General features: G+C 38.2%; 2 protein-coding genes across 4 annotated transcripts; one reads left to right on the top strand and one right to left on the bottom strand.

Moving 5' to 3' along the window:
• The first annotated feature begins 762 nt into the window (after positions 1–762).
• Positions 763–7554, top strand: PATE2 (prostate and testis expressed 2). 2 transcript variants are annotated; one of them, XM_070623392.1, is made up of 6 exons: positions 763–920; positions 1486–1628; positions 5033–5163; positions 5309–5332; positions 5797–5925; positions 6274–7554. In XM_070623392.1, exons 3-6 carry the CDS (start codon positions 5112–5114, stop codon positions 6408–6410), a joined length of 342 nt encoding a protein of 113 aa, XP_070479493.1. In that variant the 5' UTR covers positions 763–920; positions 1486–1628; positions 5033–5111; the 3' UTR covers positions 6411–7554. The 2 variants fall into 2 exon arrangements, with proteins under 2 accessions (XP_070479493.1, XP_070479494.1); XM_070623393.1 differs by lacking the exons at positions 763–920; positions 1486–1628 and having other exon boundaries at positions 4981–5163.
• Positions 7555–17270: 9716 nt separating this feature from the next.
• Positions 17271–20890, bottom strand: PATE1 (prostate and testis expressed 1). Of its 2 annotated transcripts, XM_070623391.1 has the most exons (6): positions 20776–20846; positions 20451–20486; positions 20245–20337; positions 19595–19635; positions 19180–19296; positions 17271–18425 (listed from the first exon to the last, which is right to left on the bottom strand). In XM_070623391.1, exons 3-6 carry the CDS (start codon positions 20268–20270, stop codon positions 18292–18294), a joined length of 318 nt encoding a protein of 105 aa, XP_070479492.1. In that variant the 5' UTR covers positions 20271–20337; positions 20451–20486; positions 20776–20846; the 3' UTR covers positions 17271–18291. The 2 variants fall into 2 exon arrangements, with proteins under 2 accessions (XP_070479492.1, XP_070479491.1); XM_070623390.1 differs by lacking the exon at positions 20245–20337 and having other exon boundaries at positions 19595–19630; positions 20776–20890.
• Positions 20891–21116: the final 226 nt, after the last annotated feature.

The following is a 21116-nucleotide window of genomic DNA, read 5'->3' as shown; positions in this document are numbered from 1 at the left end:
CTTGGCAGAGGTCAACAAGAATGTGCAGTGATGCTCAGGGTCCCTGGTGGATTGCCTCTCTCAACAAAAATAGAAAGAACAGGGGCCAGCCCAGTAGTGTAGTGATTAGGTTTGCCCCCTCCACTTTGGCGGCTCAGGGTTCGTAGGTTCAGATCCTGGGCATGGACCTACACACTGCTCATTAACCCATGCTGTGGTGGCATCCCACATACAAAATACAGGGAGATTGGCACAGATGTTAGCTCAGTGATAATCTTCCTCAAGCAAAAAGAAAAAAAAAGAAAAACATAAGCATAAATCATGAAATACTGACCTAAGAGAAATAAAAAGTGAAAAAGATGAAAATTTTAAAATCTAAAAGAAATGAAAAGATTTAAATACTTTAAAAGGTATCGTTTTTTTAGATAAACAAAAAAGATTCAATATACAGATAATAGGAGTTCCTGGAACAGCAAACCAAAGAAAAAGAAAAAAAATACTAAAAATTAATAACCATAGTGAAAAACTTTTCTGAAGTGACTTTTAAAGACTTGAAACAGCACATTATGTACTTGATGATATCAACTTAGAATGATCAACACCAAGACATAGTCTTGTAAAATTACTGAACTTCAAAGAAAAAGAAAAAAAATCCTTTGAACTTTTAGGCCTAAAGACCATAACTTATAAGGGACAGGCAATTGGTTATTCATTAGACTTTTGTAAACAGGAAAATGTATTTATGATATATGCGGAAATAAAATGTGAACCAAGGATTTTGTATTCAGCAAAATTCACCTTCAAGTGTAAAGAACATAAAGAGTGTCAACATATAGGCATTTCAGAATTATTGTTCCCATAAGCCATTCCTAAAGAATCCATTGAAAAATGTGCTTCAGATACAGAAGATGACTAGAGAGACCTCAACACATGGACTGGTGGTAATGTTTAAATATAAATGTACTAGTAGAACAAAGACTAAATGAAGAGTAAAAGCTAGAGTGTATAGCATGTCATGGCTATAGGATCAGACAATGTGGATATAGTACAACAATAAAAATGAGTGGTGATGGCTGAGAAAGTAGAGAGCATATGAGGAATTTTAGAGCTATTTTAGTAACCATAATTAGTAGTGGTAGTCTTAATATTGTTACATTGAGACTGTTTTGTGTGCAATGTGGGATAAAACAAATGTTTCATTATGGGGTATTCTAATTCTATTCAATTCTAATTTTATTCTATTCTACATTTGGCAGTATTGTAATCCGTATCTGTATACGACTTTCTGTTATATATATATTATGTATAATTCTAATTTTACTTTATTCTAATTCTGTGACTTTGAGAACCAGAATCCTCAGTGTGAAACAAAGGAGATACAGTTATAGAATAAAAGAAGTTAAGTGAAAACTTTGTAGCCCTGTATTTGAATTGGAAATATCAGTTGCTACTCACAGGGTATTTGTCATCTATTTATCTGTCTATTTATTCCCTGTAAAATCCTAGGAACAATGACTAATTCAGAGGCAAGAAGATTCTGGTCCTGAAACACCATTTCTGATTACAAGAGAACAGGATTTCTTGAATTTCAAGTTTGTGGAAGGAAATATACAAGATTTCTGGAACATCTTTGCATACTACATAAAAAGGTAGTTACCAAATAGTACTAGGGACATGTCAAATAGATTCAGGAGGCAACTTAAAATGGCTCCCAGAAAAATGGGATAATTTGACCTTCGATAAGGATAAGAAATTTAGCATATTGAAAATGATAAAATGTCTCTGAATTCATGATTCAAAATGATATTTAAAAAATTGGTTACCTTTGGAAGGTAACAGGGGAGTCATATGAATGAAACCACTGGGTAACCAAATATAGATAAGGAAAGTATCTCTTTATAAAATTATTCCAGCTAACAAATGAAAATGAGTTGATAGATCAAATATCACCATTTTGAAAACCTAATGAATTAACGGATCTAAATAATAAGCATATATGGCTGCTAACATCACAAAGAGAGAGAAAAGCTAGACTATCTGTCCCTTGATTAACAAATACAGCATCACCTATTGTTTTTCTAAAGGGACTGAATCTGAGTCTGATCAAACCTGTGGATCTAGTTTTGGGCTTTGGGAAATACGTGAACACAGAAACGTGTTCAACTGAACCATGAGTGTACAATCATCAGGAGATGGCCTGTGGGAAATTCTACACAGCAAATAGCCTTGATTTTTCAATAGATACATTGGAAGCTGCAATTTAAAAGAGACTTCAAAACATACCAAATTAAAAAAAAACCTGAGTGGGATTAAGCTATAGAGTCTGAGGATACATATTTGGGAGATAAAAATCATAAAGAAACAGAAAGAAGTGATTACTACAAAATTCAGAATAGTGGATACATTTGGTGTGAGGGAAAGGACTGTGACTGTGATGGGCCATGTGGAGAGACTTCAGGGGTGGCTGGCAAAGTCCTATTTCCTAACCTGGATGGTGAAGCAGCGTATGCAGAGTTTCAGTTTGTGAAATAACTTCAACAAGATTGCGTCATCACCATTGACCAAAAGTTGAATAGGAGATGATCATTTTTCTAGCTGATTACTATTAGAGAGAAAGAAACCCCCCAAATCCAGATGGTAATATTACATCCATCAGTATTCATGACTGGCACAGGAGAATGTGGTTGGAAATGAGATTGGAAAGGTGGCCCTTGCTCAGATTGGGGGAGACTTTGCAGACTATAGGAAGAGCTTTGGATTTTCTCCTAAGTGCAATGAAAAGTCATTGAAGGGTTCTGACCAGGACTGTGACGTCTTTGACCCATAAAATTGTTCTCTGAGTGATTTGTGGAGACCCAACTCTAAAGGGGCAAGAGTAGAAGCAGGGAGGCCAAAAAAACAAGGCTACTGCTTGGTCCAGGCAAGAGATAATGATGGATTGGGTTACAGAAGTGGCAGTGGAGATAGAGAAAAATAAACCCATGTGAGGAGAAGTTAGTAGGTAGAATGGGTAAGACTTGCTGTTAGATTCTCTTTGAGAGTGGGGCACAGGGATCTTTCAAGAATGATTCCCAGTTTTATTAAGACCCTATACACTTATGTAGGAGCAGCTTTAGTGAATTAGGAAGACTACAATTACATATTGAGACATTCTGAAATTGTGGTACTTGTGAGCCATCTAAAGTGGACTGAGTATTTGTAGATATGAGTCTGGAACTCAAAATAGAAGTCATAGGTAGAGATATAAAATTTGGCGTCATCGGCACGTGGATCATATCTTGAGCTCTGAGAATAGGACCTAATTCTCACCCAATCTCAGTGAATCAGAGCTCAGCTAGTTCCCAGCTGCTCACCCACCCAAGGCAAATTAGACAGTGTGTTCTGAATCTGACTTTCTGTCTTCAAAGTCCATTGTAGAAGAGACTATTATAAATCTTCCCACCTTTTCCAACACCCAAAGCCAAATATGATCCTTGGTGAAAGTTGACCCTTGACAGGATGCTCCCGGTACCATCCTCACAGCCACACTCTTGCCTCTTCAATGCCAAAATCACAGCTACAGCCACTACCTTACTGCCTCTCATAGTCAGCTGCCCTATGTGGCTCCTTGTGATTGAAGATTCTGATGCCAACCATGGCAAAAGGGTCCAGGTTGCTCCTGAAATTGTAAGCACTGCACAGGTAGTTAGTGCTTGATAGTTTCCAAGGTCTTAACAAATATGAGCTTTCTCCTTTCACAGACTTCAATATAATACTAGTACCAATCCTATGAGATATGGAAATTATTCTCAATACTAGTAACTCACCCAAAGTCACATAATTGGTGAGCAGCAGAGCCAGGATTTGAACCCATATGTGTAGCAAACTTAAGTTTGGGATAAAAGGAGGTGTCCTTTCTAGAATTCAGTTTTGGTGAAGAGGAGTGGGTACTGTAACATCTTTCCCAATCCTGGGAAAATGATTCTTTTCATTGACATCGTGCAAGTGCACAATAATGGGGAAGGCATTCCATTTTATATGCTTGGGAAAAACTAATTTCAACAGCAAGACCAGTGCATTGCCCCCTTGAGCCCCTCTCTCTACTCATTTGCCATCACCTCCAACAAGATGCATCTCTCTGTGCTTGAGTTTCTTGCTCACCCATGTCTCTAACCACATGACCTGCTCTCATCACAGTGTGTTAGGTTGTTTGACATCTCTGTACTTTATTTGCTCTTCCTTCGGGTGCCTGTCCCTAGTCACTTCTTCTAGGTAACACACTTCCAGCCTTCTATGTCCCATTCAACGATCCATTCTTTAACGAAGCTTCCCTGATCAGGCAGTCAAATTTGAATATCTCTCATCTAGGGCCCCTTGGCCAACTGTGCTTGATGTACTTATGGTCTCCTTAACTAGACTCAGACCTCTGTGAGGACACTAATTAGTGTCCTGGTTTGCTTGGCATCGTCTCTTCATGTGATATTGGCATTTGGTATCTGTTTAGTAATTATTTAATTTAAAAAATCAATCAGTTAATAACACCTGAAGGAAAACTAGATAAATTTCACCTCTGCTCACGTTTTTCTTGAAACTTCCCTTTCCTACACCATGGAAGGGGCACTCCAATGCTTGCCCACATACAGACCATACCTGGAAGCCTGTGTTTAGCTCCTGGTGCCTCAGTCTAAATGAGGCAAAGACAAGTCTGAGATTATTCTGAGAATAGTGACTAGGTTAGTGAAGACTGCTAAAAGGAGCTGAGGTGTCCAAATCCCATCTTAAAATATCTAAAAGGTTAAAATGTGGGAGAGAAATTTGACTTTTCTTACAGAGTACAAGGCTTAACTATACCACAATGAATAGAGTTTACGTATGTCCTGTGTGTGTATATGTGTATATATATATTTAGAGAGAGAGACAGACAGACAGACAGACAGAGAGAGAGATTTGGGCTGATCATTGAGGAAGATTTTAAAACAGATGCCTTCGAGGTAGTGAGACTCCAGTTGGTTGCTTAGTTCTGGGAACATTGAGGTACTGTCTGTCCCTGACATGTTATGATCATATGATTTAGGTGAATAGCCCAAAGACAGATCACCAGAGGAGATAACCAGCACCTTCCACAGGAAATTGCACATGACAAACATTCCAGGATGTTTGCTCTGTCTCTGCTGGGCATAGTCTTTCTGTTCGGCGTGAATAAGGGTAAGTCCTAGAGCGCGAGAGGATGCTGGTTCTTGGTTAAGAGATGGGCAGATGCTGGGGGAGGAGAAATTTCCAAAATCGGCTCTTGGGGCTTTGGCAGATGTATGTAAGATTATGACAAGGAAGACTTTTCTTCTTTTCACAGGTGAATTTCACAAACATCTGACAGGTATGACCATGGCTAGTCTAAAGTCCTGGGTAAAGAGGTCATCAGTGACATGTTTAGGAATATCACCTCCCCTCTGTCTTCAGAGAGGGCTGTAATCCAGTCTTGCCATAAAATCCTAGGAGTTTTGTCTTTTCCCAGACCAATTTAGTCCATTTTTTGAAGTAAGAAGGCTAAAATTCCTTTTGCTCTTTTTTCCTTATTACAGGATAAAACCATCAGACTAGATAAGGGTTTCATTACTTGGGGTCCATAGATAAATTTTACAGGAATTCTGACCTTTTGAAATCATATACAAAATTGATTTATGTCTGTACAAGTTATCTTTCACAAGATTATCAAAGGAGTCAACCACCCGAGAAAGGTTAGGAGCCACTAGGCTATGGAAGTTCCTGTGGAGAAGCCCCCAGGCCTGGAGAACCTTCTCCAGACTGCATCCTTTAAGGATCTTTTTCTTTTTCTGGCAGAGCCTTCAAAAACATGTTATAAATGTAAAAAATTTCATCTCGGGTTATGCTATGACATCATGAAGTCCTGCAGCCTGGGGTACCAACAGTCCTGTGCTATTGAGAACATTTACATACTTACAAGAAAAGGTAGCGTGGGATATAGAGGGACTGGCAAATAGCAACTTTCTTGCCTTAGAGGCAGTGGTGTTCTTTTGCCCTCGAGTGCATGGGTGAGTGGGATGGGTAAGGATGAGGTGGTCCTGTAGACGAGACGGCAATGATGGACTTCCTTAAGACAATGTCTAGTGAAGAAAAGGTGGGTGGCTCTTATCAGTTAGGGAATAAAATCTCTGGGTCAGTGATTAGCAGACTCAGCCTTGTTGCTCATTTGGGCCTGGAGAAAGGTTGGTGGGGCTCTGAAGAGAGGTTGTTCCTAGGTATATGGTAGGAGGAAACAGTCGTTACAGTTGTATTCCCTCTCTTTCCCCTCCTCAGGGCGGAGTATGTATTTTTATTCAAAGCTGTCATGTATGACCAAATGTGAGGACATCAACTTCTTGGGTTTTGAAAGGAGGACAGAGCTCATCTGTTGCAAACATAGTGACTATTGCAATCTCCCTGAGGGAGCCTAGTTCTGCATCTCTCCTGGATTTTGTGTCATTCTTCAACTCACCGCTCCCTTTGTCTCTTCCTCCAAATCTGTATTTTGCTCTCTTCTAACCAACGATAGGGAATGAGAAAGCCAGGTGGTAGCAAAAAGAGTAGTAGTTGTAAGAAGAAACAGTGGAGAGTAGCTGAGTCTTATCAATGATGGAGCACTGGACTGAATTTTTGCAAATCCCTGTTGCTCACATCTGTCAGGGGGTTTTGGTTTCCTTATGGTGGTGCTGCCGAGAATGGGGTTGGGTTTAGAATTGGTTATTTATTATCTCCTTTATGGAAATGCAAAGACTTGGGTCAAAATAATCCCAAGCTTGGACCATATTTTGTCCTCTTCCATACCCACTCCTCTGGGTTGGGATTCTCTTTCGATTAGCCCTGACACCTCCTGGCACTCTCCTTTTTCACGAGGGTTACGGAGGTAAAAGGGGACTGACTCTAGCTTCCTAATTTGCTGGCAACATGAGCCACATCTTTCTCTGATAGAGGTCTTAGGTGGAATCCCTGGCCAGAAAAAACTGGGCAGGCATAGGGATGAGGCATCAAGGAAAATTTTAAGGGCATTTCGGTTTGTTGAAACTAAAATTTGAGAGGCAATTTGGTGTGCGTGGAATTGGCTTGATTTATCATGGCTGTGGCTGGCCAGATAGCTGGGTATCACGTGATTGAACTGGGAATGGAGACCATGTGCAAGGATGTTTAGTCAGTTTCTTCTCATAAGAATGAGAACAAAATGTTAATAATAAAGCAGGTGGCATGGTAATTGAAGATAAAAGAATGTGTAGAGATGCCATGAGGCAGGGTTCTAGTTACAAATTGTCCTATATGAGATGAAGTTATGAGTAAACAGAAGGTCAGAGAGAACAGAAGGTGATAGTGGTGGGAAGAGAAGCATGCAGACACTGGGTAAAACAAATAGGCAGAGAGAAACTGAGTAAAATTGCTGGTAGAACAGCACACCTGAGCCAAGGTGGTGAAGCTTCCTTTGATACAGAATAACCTTGGCATTTCTCTCCTTGTGAGGCCTACTGCAGTTCCCGGTCCCTGGGTTTCCATGAGCTTCTTCTCCCTTATTATGTCATATGAAATTCTTACAATAAACCAATCACCCCTCTACCTGCGTGGTTTGTTATACTCTTGTCCTTGTCTGTGTCTGAGAATATAATTCTTTCTGAGGAATCCTCAATTGGGATTTTACAGAGCCAAGATGAAGAAAGACATGACGACAACTTTTTCAATAAAGAAAAGCAGTTTGGAAAAGACAATGTAACACAGATATTTTGAATTAAAGAAATGACATATTGTTATTTTTTTATGTTTAGTTGTCTATGGGCTCTCTTATCCATTGAATCATGGAAATGGGAGATGTCAATCTAGAAAAAAAAGAGATCATTGTTTTCCATTGAATTTCAAAATAGACCTTAAAAATATTTGTGAGTCAATGTTTAGACAAACTTGGCTTTGTTGAACAGGAAGAAAGTTCTAATTGTAAAACCTTTCCTTGATGTTTCAAGAGGAAACATTGGCATTCTCAGCATCAGGACATTTAATTTTATTTTATGTAGTGGATGATTTTGATTTGATTTGGGGGGGCTGCCCGAATCCTCTTTGCTGATCAGTGCATCTGCCATTCAGCTGCGTTGAGTGTTGGCTTATAACAACTCACAGCTATTTACTTCTCTGGAGATTTGCCTTCTGACAAATGGGAGCTGCCTTGCCCAGAAGCTAAGCTCCCAGCTGGAGCACAGACCTCAGCCAATGAATGGCTGATTCCTTGCATTGAGGTGGGACTAAGTCTGTGATGCAATTTGTGCCCCAGAGGTTTTCCAAATAAGCCGATCTCCAGCTGAGAGCATATTCTTGTTAACATTCTGCCCCCCTTCCCTGACTACCCTTGTTCTCTTTATTCCTCCTTTAAATTTTAAGCTGAGAAGGCCAAGTGTTTTCCATCATCACTGATCATGGAGCTCTAAACGTGATGAGGTTTGGTTAGAAAATGAAATTAAACAATTGGCACCTCTGAGGATGGTGTGTGTAGTGTGTAAACTAACTCCTCATGAATAAGGAGAATCTTTCTTATTAGGCTTTCCTACTGCCTAGGTAAAGTTGCTCTAATCTTAGAGAGTATTTTCCTTTGGTTTACTCCATCTTGGGATATTCTTCCTAGTTCCACTTTCCAACTTGAACAAATGAGCAGAATAAGACCTAGGTGAAAATTTCTTTACCCACATGATAGCACACCAAGTACCAATTCTCCAGTATGCATGTACTCCTCTTTCACATATTCACATAGTTGTACAAGAAATTGTTTCTTCACACATCTTTTTAAAGACAAGAAATTGGCTACTAATCTAAGTGTTAATTTGGAGTTGACAAGTAAGTAATTCATACAACCTTACACATTAAACCAAAGTAAATTTTGCATGTATTAAAGATTTAAATGTAATAAACAAACTAAAAACTTTAATTTTTTAATATTGTTGTGGCTCTTATTGTATGACCTGTTAGTGTGTGTTAGGCAAATGTTAAGTAATTTTTGTTTATGATCTTGTTTAATCTTCACAACTTCCTATGAAGTAGCTGTTATTGTAAGACAATTAATAGGTGAGAAATCTGAAGACCAGACTGGTCATGCAGAGGCTAATTGGGTAACTTGACAAGTATAGACAAGTAGAATAACTTGAGAAGTATCACACAGTTTTTCAGTTATTATTTCTGCACAAAAAAATTATTGTGGAGGCCAGCCCTGTGGCTTAGTGGTTAAGTTTGGCACACTCCACTTTGGCTGCCTGGGTTTGGTTTGGTGGCCATGTTGTGGTGGCAACCCACATACAAAATAGAAGAAGATTGCCATGGATGTTAGCTCAGGGCAAATCTTCCTCAGCAAAAAATAAAAATAAAAAATGTATTCACTAGTACCGTGGGTCAGGAATTCAGAAAGTAGACAGTGGGGATGGCTTGCTTCTGCTCCATGATGTCTGAGACCTCAAAGGCTGGAGTAATTTGAAAGCTGGAGACTGTAATCATTCAGAGGTGTCTTCATGCACGTGTCTTTGCAGTTGATGCTGGTATAAGTTGTGATGTCACCTAGAGTTGCTGGTCAGCACACCTACGTATGCACTCTCCATGTGATTTGGCCCCCTTTACAGCATGGAGGTCCCAGATTTCTTACACAGAAGCTTAGGGTTCTCAAGGCATGAATTCTAACAAGGCAGAATCACATTTGGGATTCACATTGTGCATCACGTTTCACAGCCTAGCCTTAGAAGTCATGCATCATCACTTCTGCTATATTCTATTGGTTGCAAGTGAGTCACACACTGGCCAGGTTCCACTATTTGATTGGAGAATAGCAAAGTTGTAGAAGAGCTTGTGGGATGGGAGCTGTTGTTGCAGCATCTTTGGAAGATGCAATGTTACTAATCTCTGTTAGTTAATGGCAGAGCTGGAATTGGATACAATAACTATATAATCCCAAAGTTCTCTCTTATTCTAAGCTCACTATTAAGAATACTCATAAATATTTATATTATCTAGTGATAGAGGAAGTTTTTTAATCACGACATCAATCACAAAACAAGACAACATTGATAGATTTGACCACATACGAAAGGAAATGTTTGGTAAATAAAAAAAAAGATAAATGACTTAGTAGGAAAAATATTTGTTATAAGTATAGCAGATAAATGATCGGCTGCCTCAATATACTAAAAGCTCTTTCATATGAATTAGAATAAGATGAACCCTCTAATTAAAAAAATTTTTAAAAAAAGAACAGATAATTCAAAGAAGAAACAATGTCATCTGTAATGTCAGAAATGCAAATCAAGAAAACAAGGAACTATTTAAGTTTCAATTATTACACTGCTAAAGATGAAAAGGTTGTACATTGATGGTGAGAACATAAATCATTTTCTGGAAGCAAATGAAAAAATATCAAAATCTTTAAGAATTGGCATCTATTTCAATCCAAGTTTCTACCTCAAAAATTTAATTTTGCAAAAATCAACAAGTGAGACTACATCAAACTAAAAAGCTTCTGAACAGGAAAGGGAACCATCAACAAAATGAAAAGAGAACCTATTGAATGGGAGGAAATATTTTCAAATCATATATGTGATAAGGGGTTAATATCTAAAACATATAAAGAATTCATACAACTAATAGAAAAAGCCAAACAATTCAATTAAAAAATGCACAGAGGTTCTGAATAGACATTTTTCTAAAGAAGATATACAGAAGGCCAACAGGTACGTAAAAAGATGCTCAACGCCACTATTTATCAGGGAAATGCAAATCAAAACCACAATGACAGATCACCTCACATCTGTTAGAGTGACTATTATCAAAAAGACAAGAAATATCAAGTGTTAGCAAGGATGTGGAGAAAAGGGAACACTTGTGTACTGTTGGTGGGAAGGTAAATTGGTGCATCCTCTTGGAAAACAGTATAAAGTTTCCTCAAAAAATTAAAAATAGAACTACCATATGATCCGGCAACTTCATTTCTGGTTATCTGAAAAAAATTAAAACATGAACTGAAAAAGATATATACACCCCTATGCTCACTGCAGTACTATTTACAACAACCAAGATATGGAAACGACCTAAGTGTCCATTGATGAATGAATGGATAAAGAAAATGTGGTGTGTGTGTGTGTGTGTGTATATATATATATATATATATATATATATATATATATATAATGGAATATTATTCAGCCATAAAAAAGAATGAAATCTTGCCACTCGTGAAAACATGGATGGCACTTAAGGGTATTATGCTAAGTAAAGCAAGCCACACAGAGAAAAACAAATACCATATGATCTCACTTATATATGGAAAATAACTACAACAAAAAAACAAGCTCACAGATACAGAGGACAGATTGGTGGTTGCCAGAGGTGGGGTGTGGGGGTGGGTGAAATGGGTGAAGGGAGTTGAAAGGTAAAAACTTCCAGTTATAAAAGAAATAAATCCTGGGGATCTGATATACAGCATAGTGACTACAGTTAATAATATTATATTGCATATTTGAAAGTTGCTGAGAGAGTAATCTTGAAAGTTCTCATCACAAGAAAAAAATTTTGTAACTATGTATGGTGATGGATGTTTACTAGAATTATTGTGGTAATCATTTTGCAATATATACAAATACTCAGTCGTGATGTGTTGTACATCCAAAATGAATGTAATGTTGTATGTTTATTATATCTCAATAAAAAAATACAGAAAGAAACAATTTAATTTTGGAGAAGGAATGAGACGAGGCAAAAAAAAGATACATGTGAGGAAACAAGCTTCACAGCAGGATCAGTAATAAAAGTTAAAAAGTAAAGACAATCAGGATTGCCTACATCAAATATGATACATCTGTATAATGAAATACCATGCATCCATTGAAGTAATACAAGGTCAATGCAAATTTGTTGATTTGAAAACACGTTAAAATATGTTCAGTGGAAAAAAAAGTCTTAAAATAGTATGCATAGTTTGATAGCATTTTTATTTAAAATCTATTATCTATCTATCTATCTACATACTTATCTCTCTCTCTCTTTCAAGCAATCAACTTTTTTATTCACCAAATTATACTAGTGAAAAATTCTAGATTTTTAATGTATTGCCTAGTTTTAAAAATGGGGTGATGCTGTTTTTTGGCATATGTTTCTTTTCCTTCCCTATAGAAATAAAGTTATGAAGCAAGTTTCAGAGAGTCAAGATGAAAAGACCTTGTGATAATCCAGGTGTTGGAATTAAGAGGAAAGGGATTTAAAAACAGCTATTGTAGGGGCTAGCACAGTGGCATAGTGGTTAAGTTTTCTTGCGTTCTGCTTCAGAGGCCCAGGGTTCACCAGTTCAGATCCTGGACACAGACCCATGTACCACTTATCAAGCCATGCTGTGGCAGTTGTCCCATATATAAAGTAGAGGAAGATGGGCATGGATGTTAGCTCAGGGCTAATCTCCCTCAAAAAAACCAAAACAATAGGGCTTAACACAAAGTAAGATCTGTTTAAGTTATATGATTTAGTCTAGAGTTCGGTTGCATTACGTGCAATTTGAGAAAAGAAAAAGATATGTAGAAAAGCTTAGAAGTGAGATGGCTAGGAAACAAAAATTTTATGATGAGAGATGTTCAAGAAAAACATAAAAAATATTTCAAAAAAGAATATCAGACTTTTGGCTTCTGGTTGACGTGGAGAGTTGTTAGAAAAAAACGTGTCCCACTGTAGTAACTGGAAAAATGGATAAAGTATTACAAAGTCAAATATCTCTAAGTGATATTGGAGATTTGTGGATTCAAACTAAAAAGAAACTCAATTCTAGAAAGAAACGAGCCCTTGCAAGGTGAGCAGAGACCAATAGGAAGTTTATTCCCTGGAGACACCTGACAAGCCTTCTCTTGGTGACTAGAGCAACAGGCTTGGCATAGACAGAGTGACTTTGTTTGAATAGGAAAAAACCAGCATAATTTTTCACAACCTCTTGCACAGGGTGATGGTTTGGAATCTGTGGATCTCAAAATATAGTTCTCGTTCTCCCTGCTCACTGACCATCCCCCAGTGAATATCCACTAAGTGCATGACAGTGGATTGGCAGCTGGCACCTAGACTGGAAAGCATAGAGCAATATCTGTAGTTGCAAGGTTCTTATGTTTTGAATTCCTGCTGGATGCTAGATGGAGGGGTTATAACATGCAGAGGACGGATCTAGCCCCCAAGGCGTTTGAAGCGAACAGTGAACTGAAACCAACTAAAGCTCCAACATACTGTTGACACTGCTCAAATATTGATTGGATCTTGGAGATGAGCTCCTCCACTTGGCTGCTTGACAGAGGGATGAGGTAGACAACACTCTTTAGTATACTGAGAATATAATAAAAATTTATGTGACAGTGAAGAAGTAAGAAAATGTGATACTTAATCTAGAGAATTTAAAATTTAAAAAGAAGTAAACCCATAGATGATCCAATTGTTGGAATTATCAGATGAAGAGTTTGCTTAATTCTTGTAGATACATTAAATAAATGTGGTTAGCATAGAGGAATGCAATAGAAATTTTTAATGTTGATCTTACATCCTACAACCTTGCTAATCATATTTATTGGTTCTTATAGTTTTTTAGGGTTTTTTCCCCATAAAAAATATGTAACCTGTAATTTATCTCTTCCTTTCTAAATAGTTTTCCTTTTACATTTTTATTTTGCCTTGGTGCACTGCTTTGAATGTCTAGAGTGATGTTAAATGCAAGTGGCAAACATCTTTGCCTTTTTCCTGCTTTAAGGGGAAAAGCACTCAATCTTTCACAATTAAGTGCGGTGCTTGCTATTGATTTTTTGTAGTTTTGTATTTTATAAATTTAAGAAATTTCCTTTTATTTGCCAGTTTGCTGAGAATTTTTATTGATTTCTTTTTCCTCCATTCATTGAGATGATTGTGGCTTTTCTTCTTTAGTGTGTTGATATGGCGAGCTCTATTGGTTGATTTTCGACTATTGAAGCCTTGCATTCCCAGGATAAACCCCACTTGTCATGATATATTACCTTTGTTATATAATGTTAGGCTCAATATGCCAATATTTTGTTCAGGATTTCATCTATTTCAAGGAGGACATTGGTCTGTAACTTTGTTTTTTTTCTATTATTATTATGTCTCTATTTGGCTTTAGAACAGTGTAGAGGTGGCCTCATGGGGTGCATTAGGAAGTATCCCAGCTCTATTTTCTGGGAGAGTGAAAGTGGGATAATTTCTTCCTGAAGTGTTTGATAGATTTCATCAGTAAAGCCATGTGGGCATAGGTTTTCTTTGCTGGAATGTTTTAAACTGTGGATTCAATTTTTCTCATAGGTTTAGGACTATTCACATTGTACATTTCTTCTTGAGTGCATTTTGATTGTATCTTTTGAGAAATTTGTCCATTTCATTTAGACTTTCAAAATTATTGACATAAAAGCATTCATAGTATTCCTTTATTATCCTCTCAGTAGTTGTAAAATCCATAATGATATAACCTCTCATTACTGTTATTAATTATGTGGGTTTTTTCTCTTTTTAGAAATAGAAAAATCCATCTTAAAATTCATATGGAATCTCAAGGGATCCCAAATAGCCAAAACAATATTGAAAAAGAAGAGCAAAGCTGGAGGCCTCACACTTCCTGATTTCAAAACGTACTATAAAGCTACAGTAATTGAAACAGTATGGTACTGGCATAAAGACAGAGATATAGACTAATGTAAGAGAATAGAGAGCACAGATATAAACTCTTGCATATATTGTCAAATGATTTTTGAGAAAAGGGTGCCAAGACAATTTAATGGGGGAAAGAATAGTACTTTCAATAAATGGTGCTGGGAAAGTTAATTGGATTTATTGTGGTGATCATTTGGCAACATACAGAAATATCGGATCACTGTGTTGTACATCTGAAACTAACAATGTCATACGTCAATTATACATTAATTAAAAAGAAATAAAAAGTTAGAAAAAAGAAAAAAAAGGTGCTGGGAAAACTGGATATCCACATACAACAGTGTGAAGTTGGACCCCTACCTTACATCATATACAAAAATTAACTCAATATGGACCAAAGACCTAAACATAAGACATAAAACTGTAAAACTCTTAGAAGAGAACAGGGTAAAACCTTTATGACATTGGATTTGGCAATGATTTCTTGGCTATGACATCAAAAGTATGGGCAACAAAAGAAAAAATAGATAAAGTGGATTACATCAAAATTAAAAACTTCTGTGCATCAGAAGACAGAATCAACAAAATGAAAAGGCAACTCATGGAATGGGAAACCATATCTCTGATAAGAGGTAATATTCAGAATATTTAAAGAACTCTTAGAACACAGCAACAAGAAAAAAACTACTGATTGATTTAAAAATGGACAAAAAGACTTGAATTGATATTTCTCCAAAGAAGATATACAAATGGCCAGTAACCACATGGGAAGATGCTCAACATCACTAATCATTAGGGAAATGCAAATAAAAACCACAATAAGATACCACTTCATACCTGTTAGGATGGTTACTATCATAAAAACAGAAAATGACAAGTGTTGGTGAGGACGCAGAGAAATTGGAACCCTAGTGCACTCTTGGTAGGAATATAAAATGGTGTAGCCATTGTGGAAAACAGTATGACAGTTCCTCAAAAAATTAAACATAGACTACCATATGATCGAACAATTATACTTCTGGCTATATGCCCAAAAGAATTGAAAGCAGCAACTTGCATAGATATTTGTACACTCATGTTCGTTGCACCATGAATTGCAATGGCCAAAAGGTGGAAGTAACCCAAGTGTTCACAAATGGATGAATGGATAAACAAAATGTGGTATGTACACAAGATGGAATATTATTTGGCATTAAAAATGAGGGAAATTCTGGCACATCCTATAATATGGATGAAACCTGAGGGCATAATGTTAAGTGAAATAAGTAGTCACAAAAGGACAAATACTGGATGATTGCACTTGTATGAGGTGTCTAATATAGCCAAACTCACATAAACTGGAAGTAGAATGGTGGTTGCCAGGAGATGGGAAGTATTGTTTGGTGGGTACAGAGTATCAGTTTTGTAAGATGAAAAGGGTTCTAGAGATGGATGGTGGTGATGGTTGTACAACAGTATTAATGTACTTAATGCCACTGAACTGTATATTTAGAAGTGGTTAAAATGGTAAATTCCGTGTTATATATATTTTACCACAATAACAACAGCAACACGATGACAATAGTAGCTCAAGAAGCAGAGGGTAGTAAAAGGAGTCAAATTCTTTGAAGATTCTTGTGTTACTAACAAGGTGGTAAGTGTACTAACTTAAGGTAGACTGTAAAAAGTCAAATATGCATAACTACTAAAAGAATTATTAAGAATGTATAGCTAAAAAGCTGATAGAGAAGATAAAATGAAATACATACTAGATTAACACAACAGATTCCAAGAAAGACAAGAACGAGAAAATATTGTATAGTTACATAAAGTACGCAATATTTTCTGTCATAAAGCAGGTTTTGATAAATAAGTACATTGAGAACATTCACAAATTATCAATCTTACTCTCCTTTCCAGGGGGAGAAGTCTGTGAAAATATATATTCTTGCTATATTTCTTTTTTACCAAAAGATTCTTTTAAGTACCTAGGCTTCAAAGATTGTGGTAATCTTCCATGAAACTGGCTATCTTAATTAATAATGCGTTACCGCAGAAATAACACTTAGACATGACTGTTTTTCGAAAGTTATACATTGTTTTAAGTTTCTTTGTGAAGGAGCTTGAAGAACTTTGGCACTTCTTTCTTTTTACTTTAAGCTTTTTTTCTTCTGTCTTATTGGAAATACTTAAACGATTGCAGTCTTTGGTAGTCATTAACTCAATACTTAACGTTTTTCCTTATTTCTCGAATTTGTCCTTGGTAAATCTTTTTATTCTATGGTCATATTTTCTAATTCTTTTTTCTCCCTGTATTCTGAGAGAGTTCTTCATTCTGATCTTCCAACTGACTAATTCTTGCTCATCTTTTTTCTCCCATTGTAATATTTCACCTATTATTTTTAATTTGCTCTGTTATACTTTATACCAAATATTCCAACCTGTTTCTTTTTTATAATTTTTGTTTCAACTTGCTTGTTTAATAATCTCTTTAAATATATTTTCATTCTTGTTTTAAATTCCATGATGATAGGGATCATGACTACTGTATCCTAGGGCCTAGTAGTGCCTGAAACATGGAATGTTTTAAATAAATGTTTGTTGAGGAAATTGAGAAAGGATTTGGAGGGGAGGAAAAGAAGAAAACACAATATAGGTATAGAAGAAATGCAACTTTATGATATTTTTATAATGTCAATTAATCATCACTTCCAGGCCTCATCCTACCAGATTGTTAGCAATCAGTCTCGATTCCTGTGAGCATACACATTCCAACCCCTATTTTTTCCTGATGTGCTAGACGTATACATAGCAAAAGTCCTGAGTGTGTGTGAGGTGGAGGGTGGGGAGAGGCAGCTGGTCATGGGAACAGCTCTCCACAGAGATGCCATTGAGATGTCTAGTGGCTAAGACCCACATGGCTTCCTCAGATCCCATTGATCTCAGCTTCTTCCATGCCAGGATTCAGCCATGGGAATATCTGTGTGGCTACTTCCGGTCTCATCTTGCAAGCATCTTACAGCTCTTTCCTATCCAGAGGTTGATGTCTTCCTGTGAGTTTGCCAGGGAAGCAGAGTGCAAGCACTATCTCTAGAACGGATGCCTCCTCTTCTTTGTCTCCAACTCCCAACCCCAAGACGGACTTGTTCTAGAAAGCAGATCTTTCTCTCTTCACGGTTCTGGTGCAAATTCCTTGCTACATTCTGCCCTTCTCCTCACTCTGGGGATAGCATTCATAAACAAAATTCAAGAAGACCCAAGCCATCTCTTTTCACTTCGCCATATCCCTTCCCATAAGACCAGTGTCATATGCTTTAATTGGAGGACAACAGAGAGAGAAAAAAACATTAAAAAATATGAAAATATCTTGCTGCAGAAGAAAGGGAAGATACAGGGAAAACAATCTATTCTCTTCTTCCTTTTGTGAAGCAACTTAGGTGTACAGTGAAAGCACTAGGTTTTGTAACAACCTGCAGGTTTTGATCTTGCTTTCAAGGTATTTCCCCCCGTAGGGGCCAAGATAGAGAATCTAGAAGAGGCAGAGACTTTTTTCTTATACATACAGAAAGCAGAGCCATGTGTTTGCAATCTGAAATGTGTTCTTTTAGGAAATCATTGTGAAGAGGCCAAGGCAACAATGTCACCCAGAGACTGGAACCACAGAAGGACCAGCAACTTTTAGAGGTGTTCATTGCAAAAGTCATGGCTCCTACAGCACCTGAAGTTCACCAAATAGACACTCCATTTTATGTTGTCTACACTGGCACAGTTCTTTAGGCAGCCCATGAAGGTTAACCAGGGAGTACCATCACCTGCAGAAGAGGGGAGAGACAGATCAGCAAAGGGGCTTCTGCAAAGAAATTTTTTCCAGCCCACACCAGCATATAAAAACAACCTTGTGTAATTCAAGGCTGTCATTCAAATGTGAAGAATTGGAAGATGTTGCAAGTTGGGGGCTTCCCAAAAGAAAACCAATGGCAGAGTAGTTAAAAATTGTTGGGGGTGGGAAGGTAATGGCAGCAGCAATTCAGGGATTGCCAAAGCTGGATGATTCAGTTGAGAATCTTAACACTGGTTTAAGTAAGGGTTATAAACGCTGAGAGATTGCTTAACAAAAAGAGTGAGAATTTGAGAAATCATGATGTTTAGTCTTACCCATTAAGTGCCATTTAGCCAGTATTTATTGCTGACACTGGCCCCTCTATTTCCACAGTTTAAAACCACCCACAGAAATTCCAGGCAGAGATAAAGTCAAGGAGCTGAGCTTCCCACTCCAACAAACAGTTGTTCTCCACTGGTCATATGGTACCTCTCCTCTTACCCCAATTTAGTCTCTTCTGTTTTTTTCAGGCTTCTCAAAATACTGATTCCAGAGCTATACACATGATCCCTTAGTGACCACCTCCATCCATTTTTCATCATGGCATATGATGGGGAATAGAGATATCTCACATCCCAGGGCTGAGACTGATGGTAGTAAAGTAAGCTTCCCTCCTTTTTACTATGATTGATGTGCCTCCGTCTGCTTCCTCTGCCCCACCTTCCTTCCACAAACCAACAACTTACGTTTGAAAATCCTCCCAGTTGTGCAAGACTCTTCAGCGAATGCAGTACATATTCCTCTGCCTCTGGAACACTTCTCTCCTGGAAACTGGAGGTGGCACATCCTACACTGAACAATTTCTATAGTTTGGGCCAGAGAGGAGAGAAATAGAAGTGAGAGCAAATCTCACACTGCCATGAAAGGATGCATCTCCCCTTTCCTATTTGAAGTCTGCTTTGAGCCTGGAGGGGTTTGCCAAAGACCCGTTAAGGGTGGGCCTCTGCCTCTATCAACGTAGAGTAAGCCAAGAGAGACTGGAGTTTGAGGTCTCAGGAATTTTACCCTGAAAAATGGGAGGGGAAAGAAATATGGAGGAATAAGGAAAAGAGAAACAAAATCAAGACTGAAGTAATCAGATCAAGTCCTCTTCATACTCACCAAGATAACGATCTTCATTAATAAATATTTCATGGACTATACTGGCAAAGAGAAAAAAAAAACAAATCTGCAACTTTGTCTGATATTTGCCCCTGCATGGGACCCTTGTAATCCTTGTAATGCGTGGGGCCCATCTTGCACTTTTAACCTAGAACCACCCTAGGCCCTTTCTGTCCCTCTGAAGCCTAGTCGTCCTTCTCAGGGCATCTCTGCACCTCTTCCCTCCTTTCAACAATCTTCACCTCCACAGGGCCTCTCAGACTCCCATACTCATCCCTATAGCGTGTAGCACTGACCAGAAGGAGAAAGATAAGTGTACATTTTTCTTGCCTCTCTCCCTTCTTCTTTTTTCGTTTTCTTTTATTTTTGGTAAGAAAGATTGGCCCTGAGCTAGCATCTGTTGCCAGTCTTCCTCTGATTGGTTATTGGTTAAGAGTGCATGGACTTAACCACTATGCCACCAAGCTGGCCTCCCCTTTCTTTTTGATTGATCCTATAGGGCTTTCTTACCTATGTGTTCCTGGAAGCTGACAATGGGGAGGAGCATCTGAAATTCATGAAGCTGCTGCTTTGAATTTGGCTAGATAGTGCCCATAAGGTCAACATTCTACTTCCTCCTTTCCCTTTTTCTTGCCCTTTATTACACTCACCCTTTGCCTTGACAACTGCTGCTCATGGTATTTTGTCAAACTTAAAGTCAGCTCCCATCCTGGCCCCATCCTGCTGGAACAGGTTGCTGTGTGCTGAAATTCAAGGTCTATCATTGGATTCCTCTCAGCCCCCACTGCCTACCCTACCGCACTCATCCGCCCCTCCTCCAGCCTTCCTCTCACACCAGTGATCCATTTCTACTCACCTACATGTTCGCTGTCTGAAAATGATCCAGATGGGACTGTTGGAAAGAAAGATACACTCTGTGAAGACTTCATTTTACAAACCCCACCTCACAGCTTCTATGAAAATCCTCTAAATTCCTTTATAATCCACCTATTTCCTCCAATAAGAGGAGGACTAAGGCTTTGGTGAAGGTCCCGGGGACATGATGCATTGTGGGTGAAAATCATGGCATTAGAATCACAGTTTCTGTTACTATATGACTCCTGTAAGAGAAGTGCTGTCATAGGAACCCTGACCCGTTCCAGGATCCTGGAGACACCTCACCGTCAGCCTTAGGGACGCACCTCTAAAGCAGCAGAGCAGAATGGGGAGTCCCAGCAGGAGGGACTTGTCCATTTCGGAGGGAGAAAGGAGCAGGTTAGAGCAGGAAGCTGTAAGGTGACTATTTATACATCTGCCAGGTTGGGCTTCCTCAGGAAGGCTAGGGGTGGAGACACTGTGGAAGTCCTTCAAAGGTGTATCCTATGCCCAGGAAAACCAGTCCCTCTGTAATTACTCTTTTTGGCAAATTGAGAAGAAGAGGGACTTGCTAGGTAAGTCCTGAATCTGATTTATTTGAGACCTACCGCTCAGGATTTTCGATGCCGTTTCCACGACTTTTTCATTATACCACACTATGGGAGAA

The sequence above is a fragment of the Equus przewalskii genome, chromosome 6 (genome assembly GCF_037783145.1).
Source record: "Equus przewalskii isolate Varuska chromosome 6, EquPr2, whole genome shotgun sequence".
NCBI lineage: Eukaryota > Metazoa > Chordata > Mammalia > Perissodactyla > Equidae > Equus > Equus przewalskii.
This window is presented reverse-complemented; position numbering and strand designations above follow the sequence as displayed.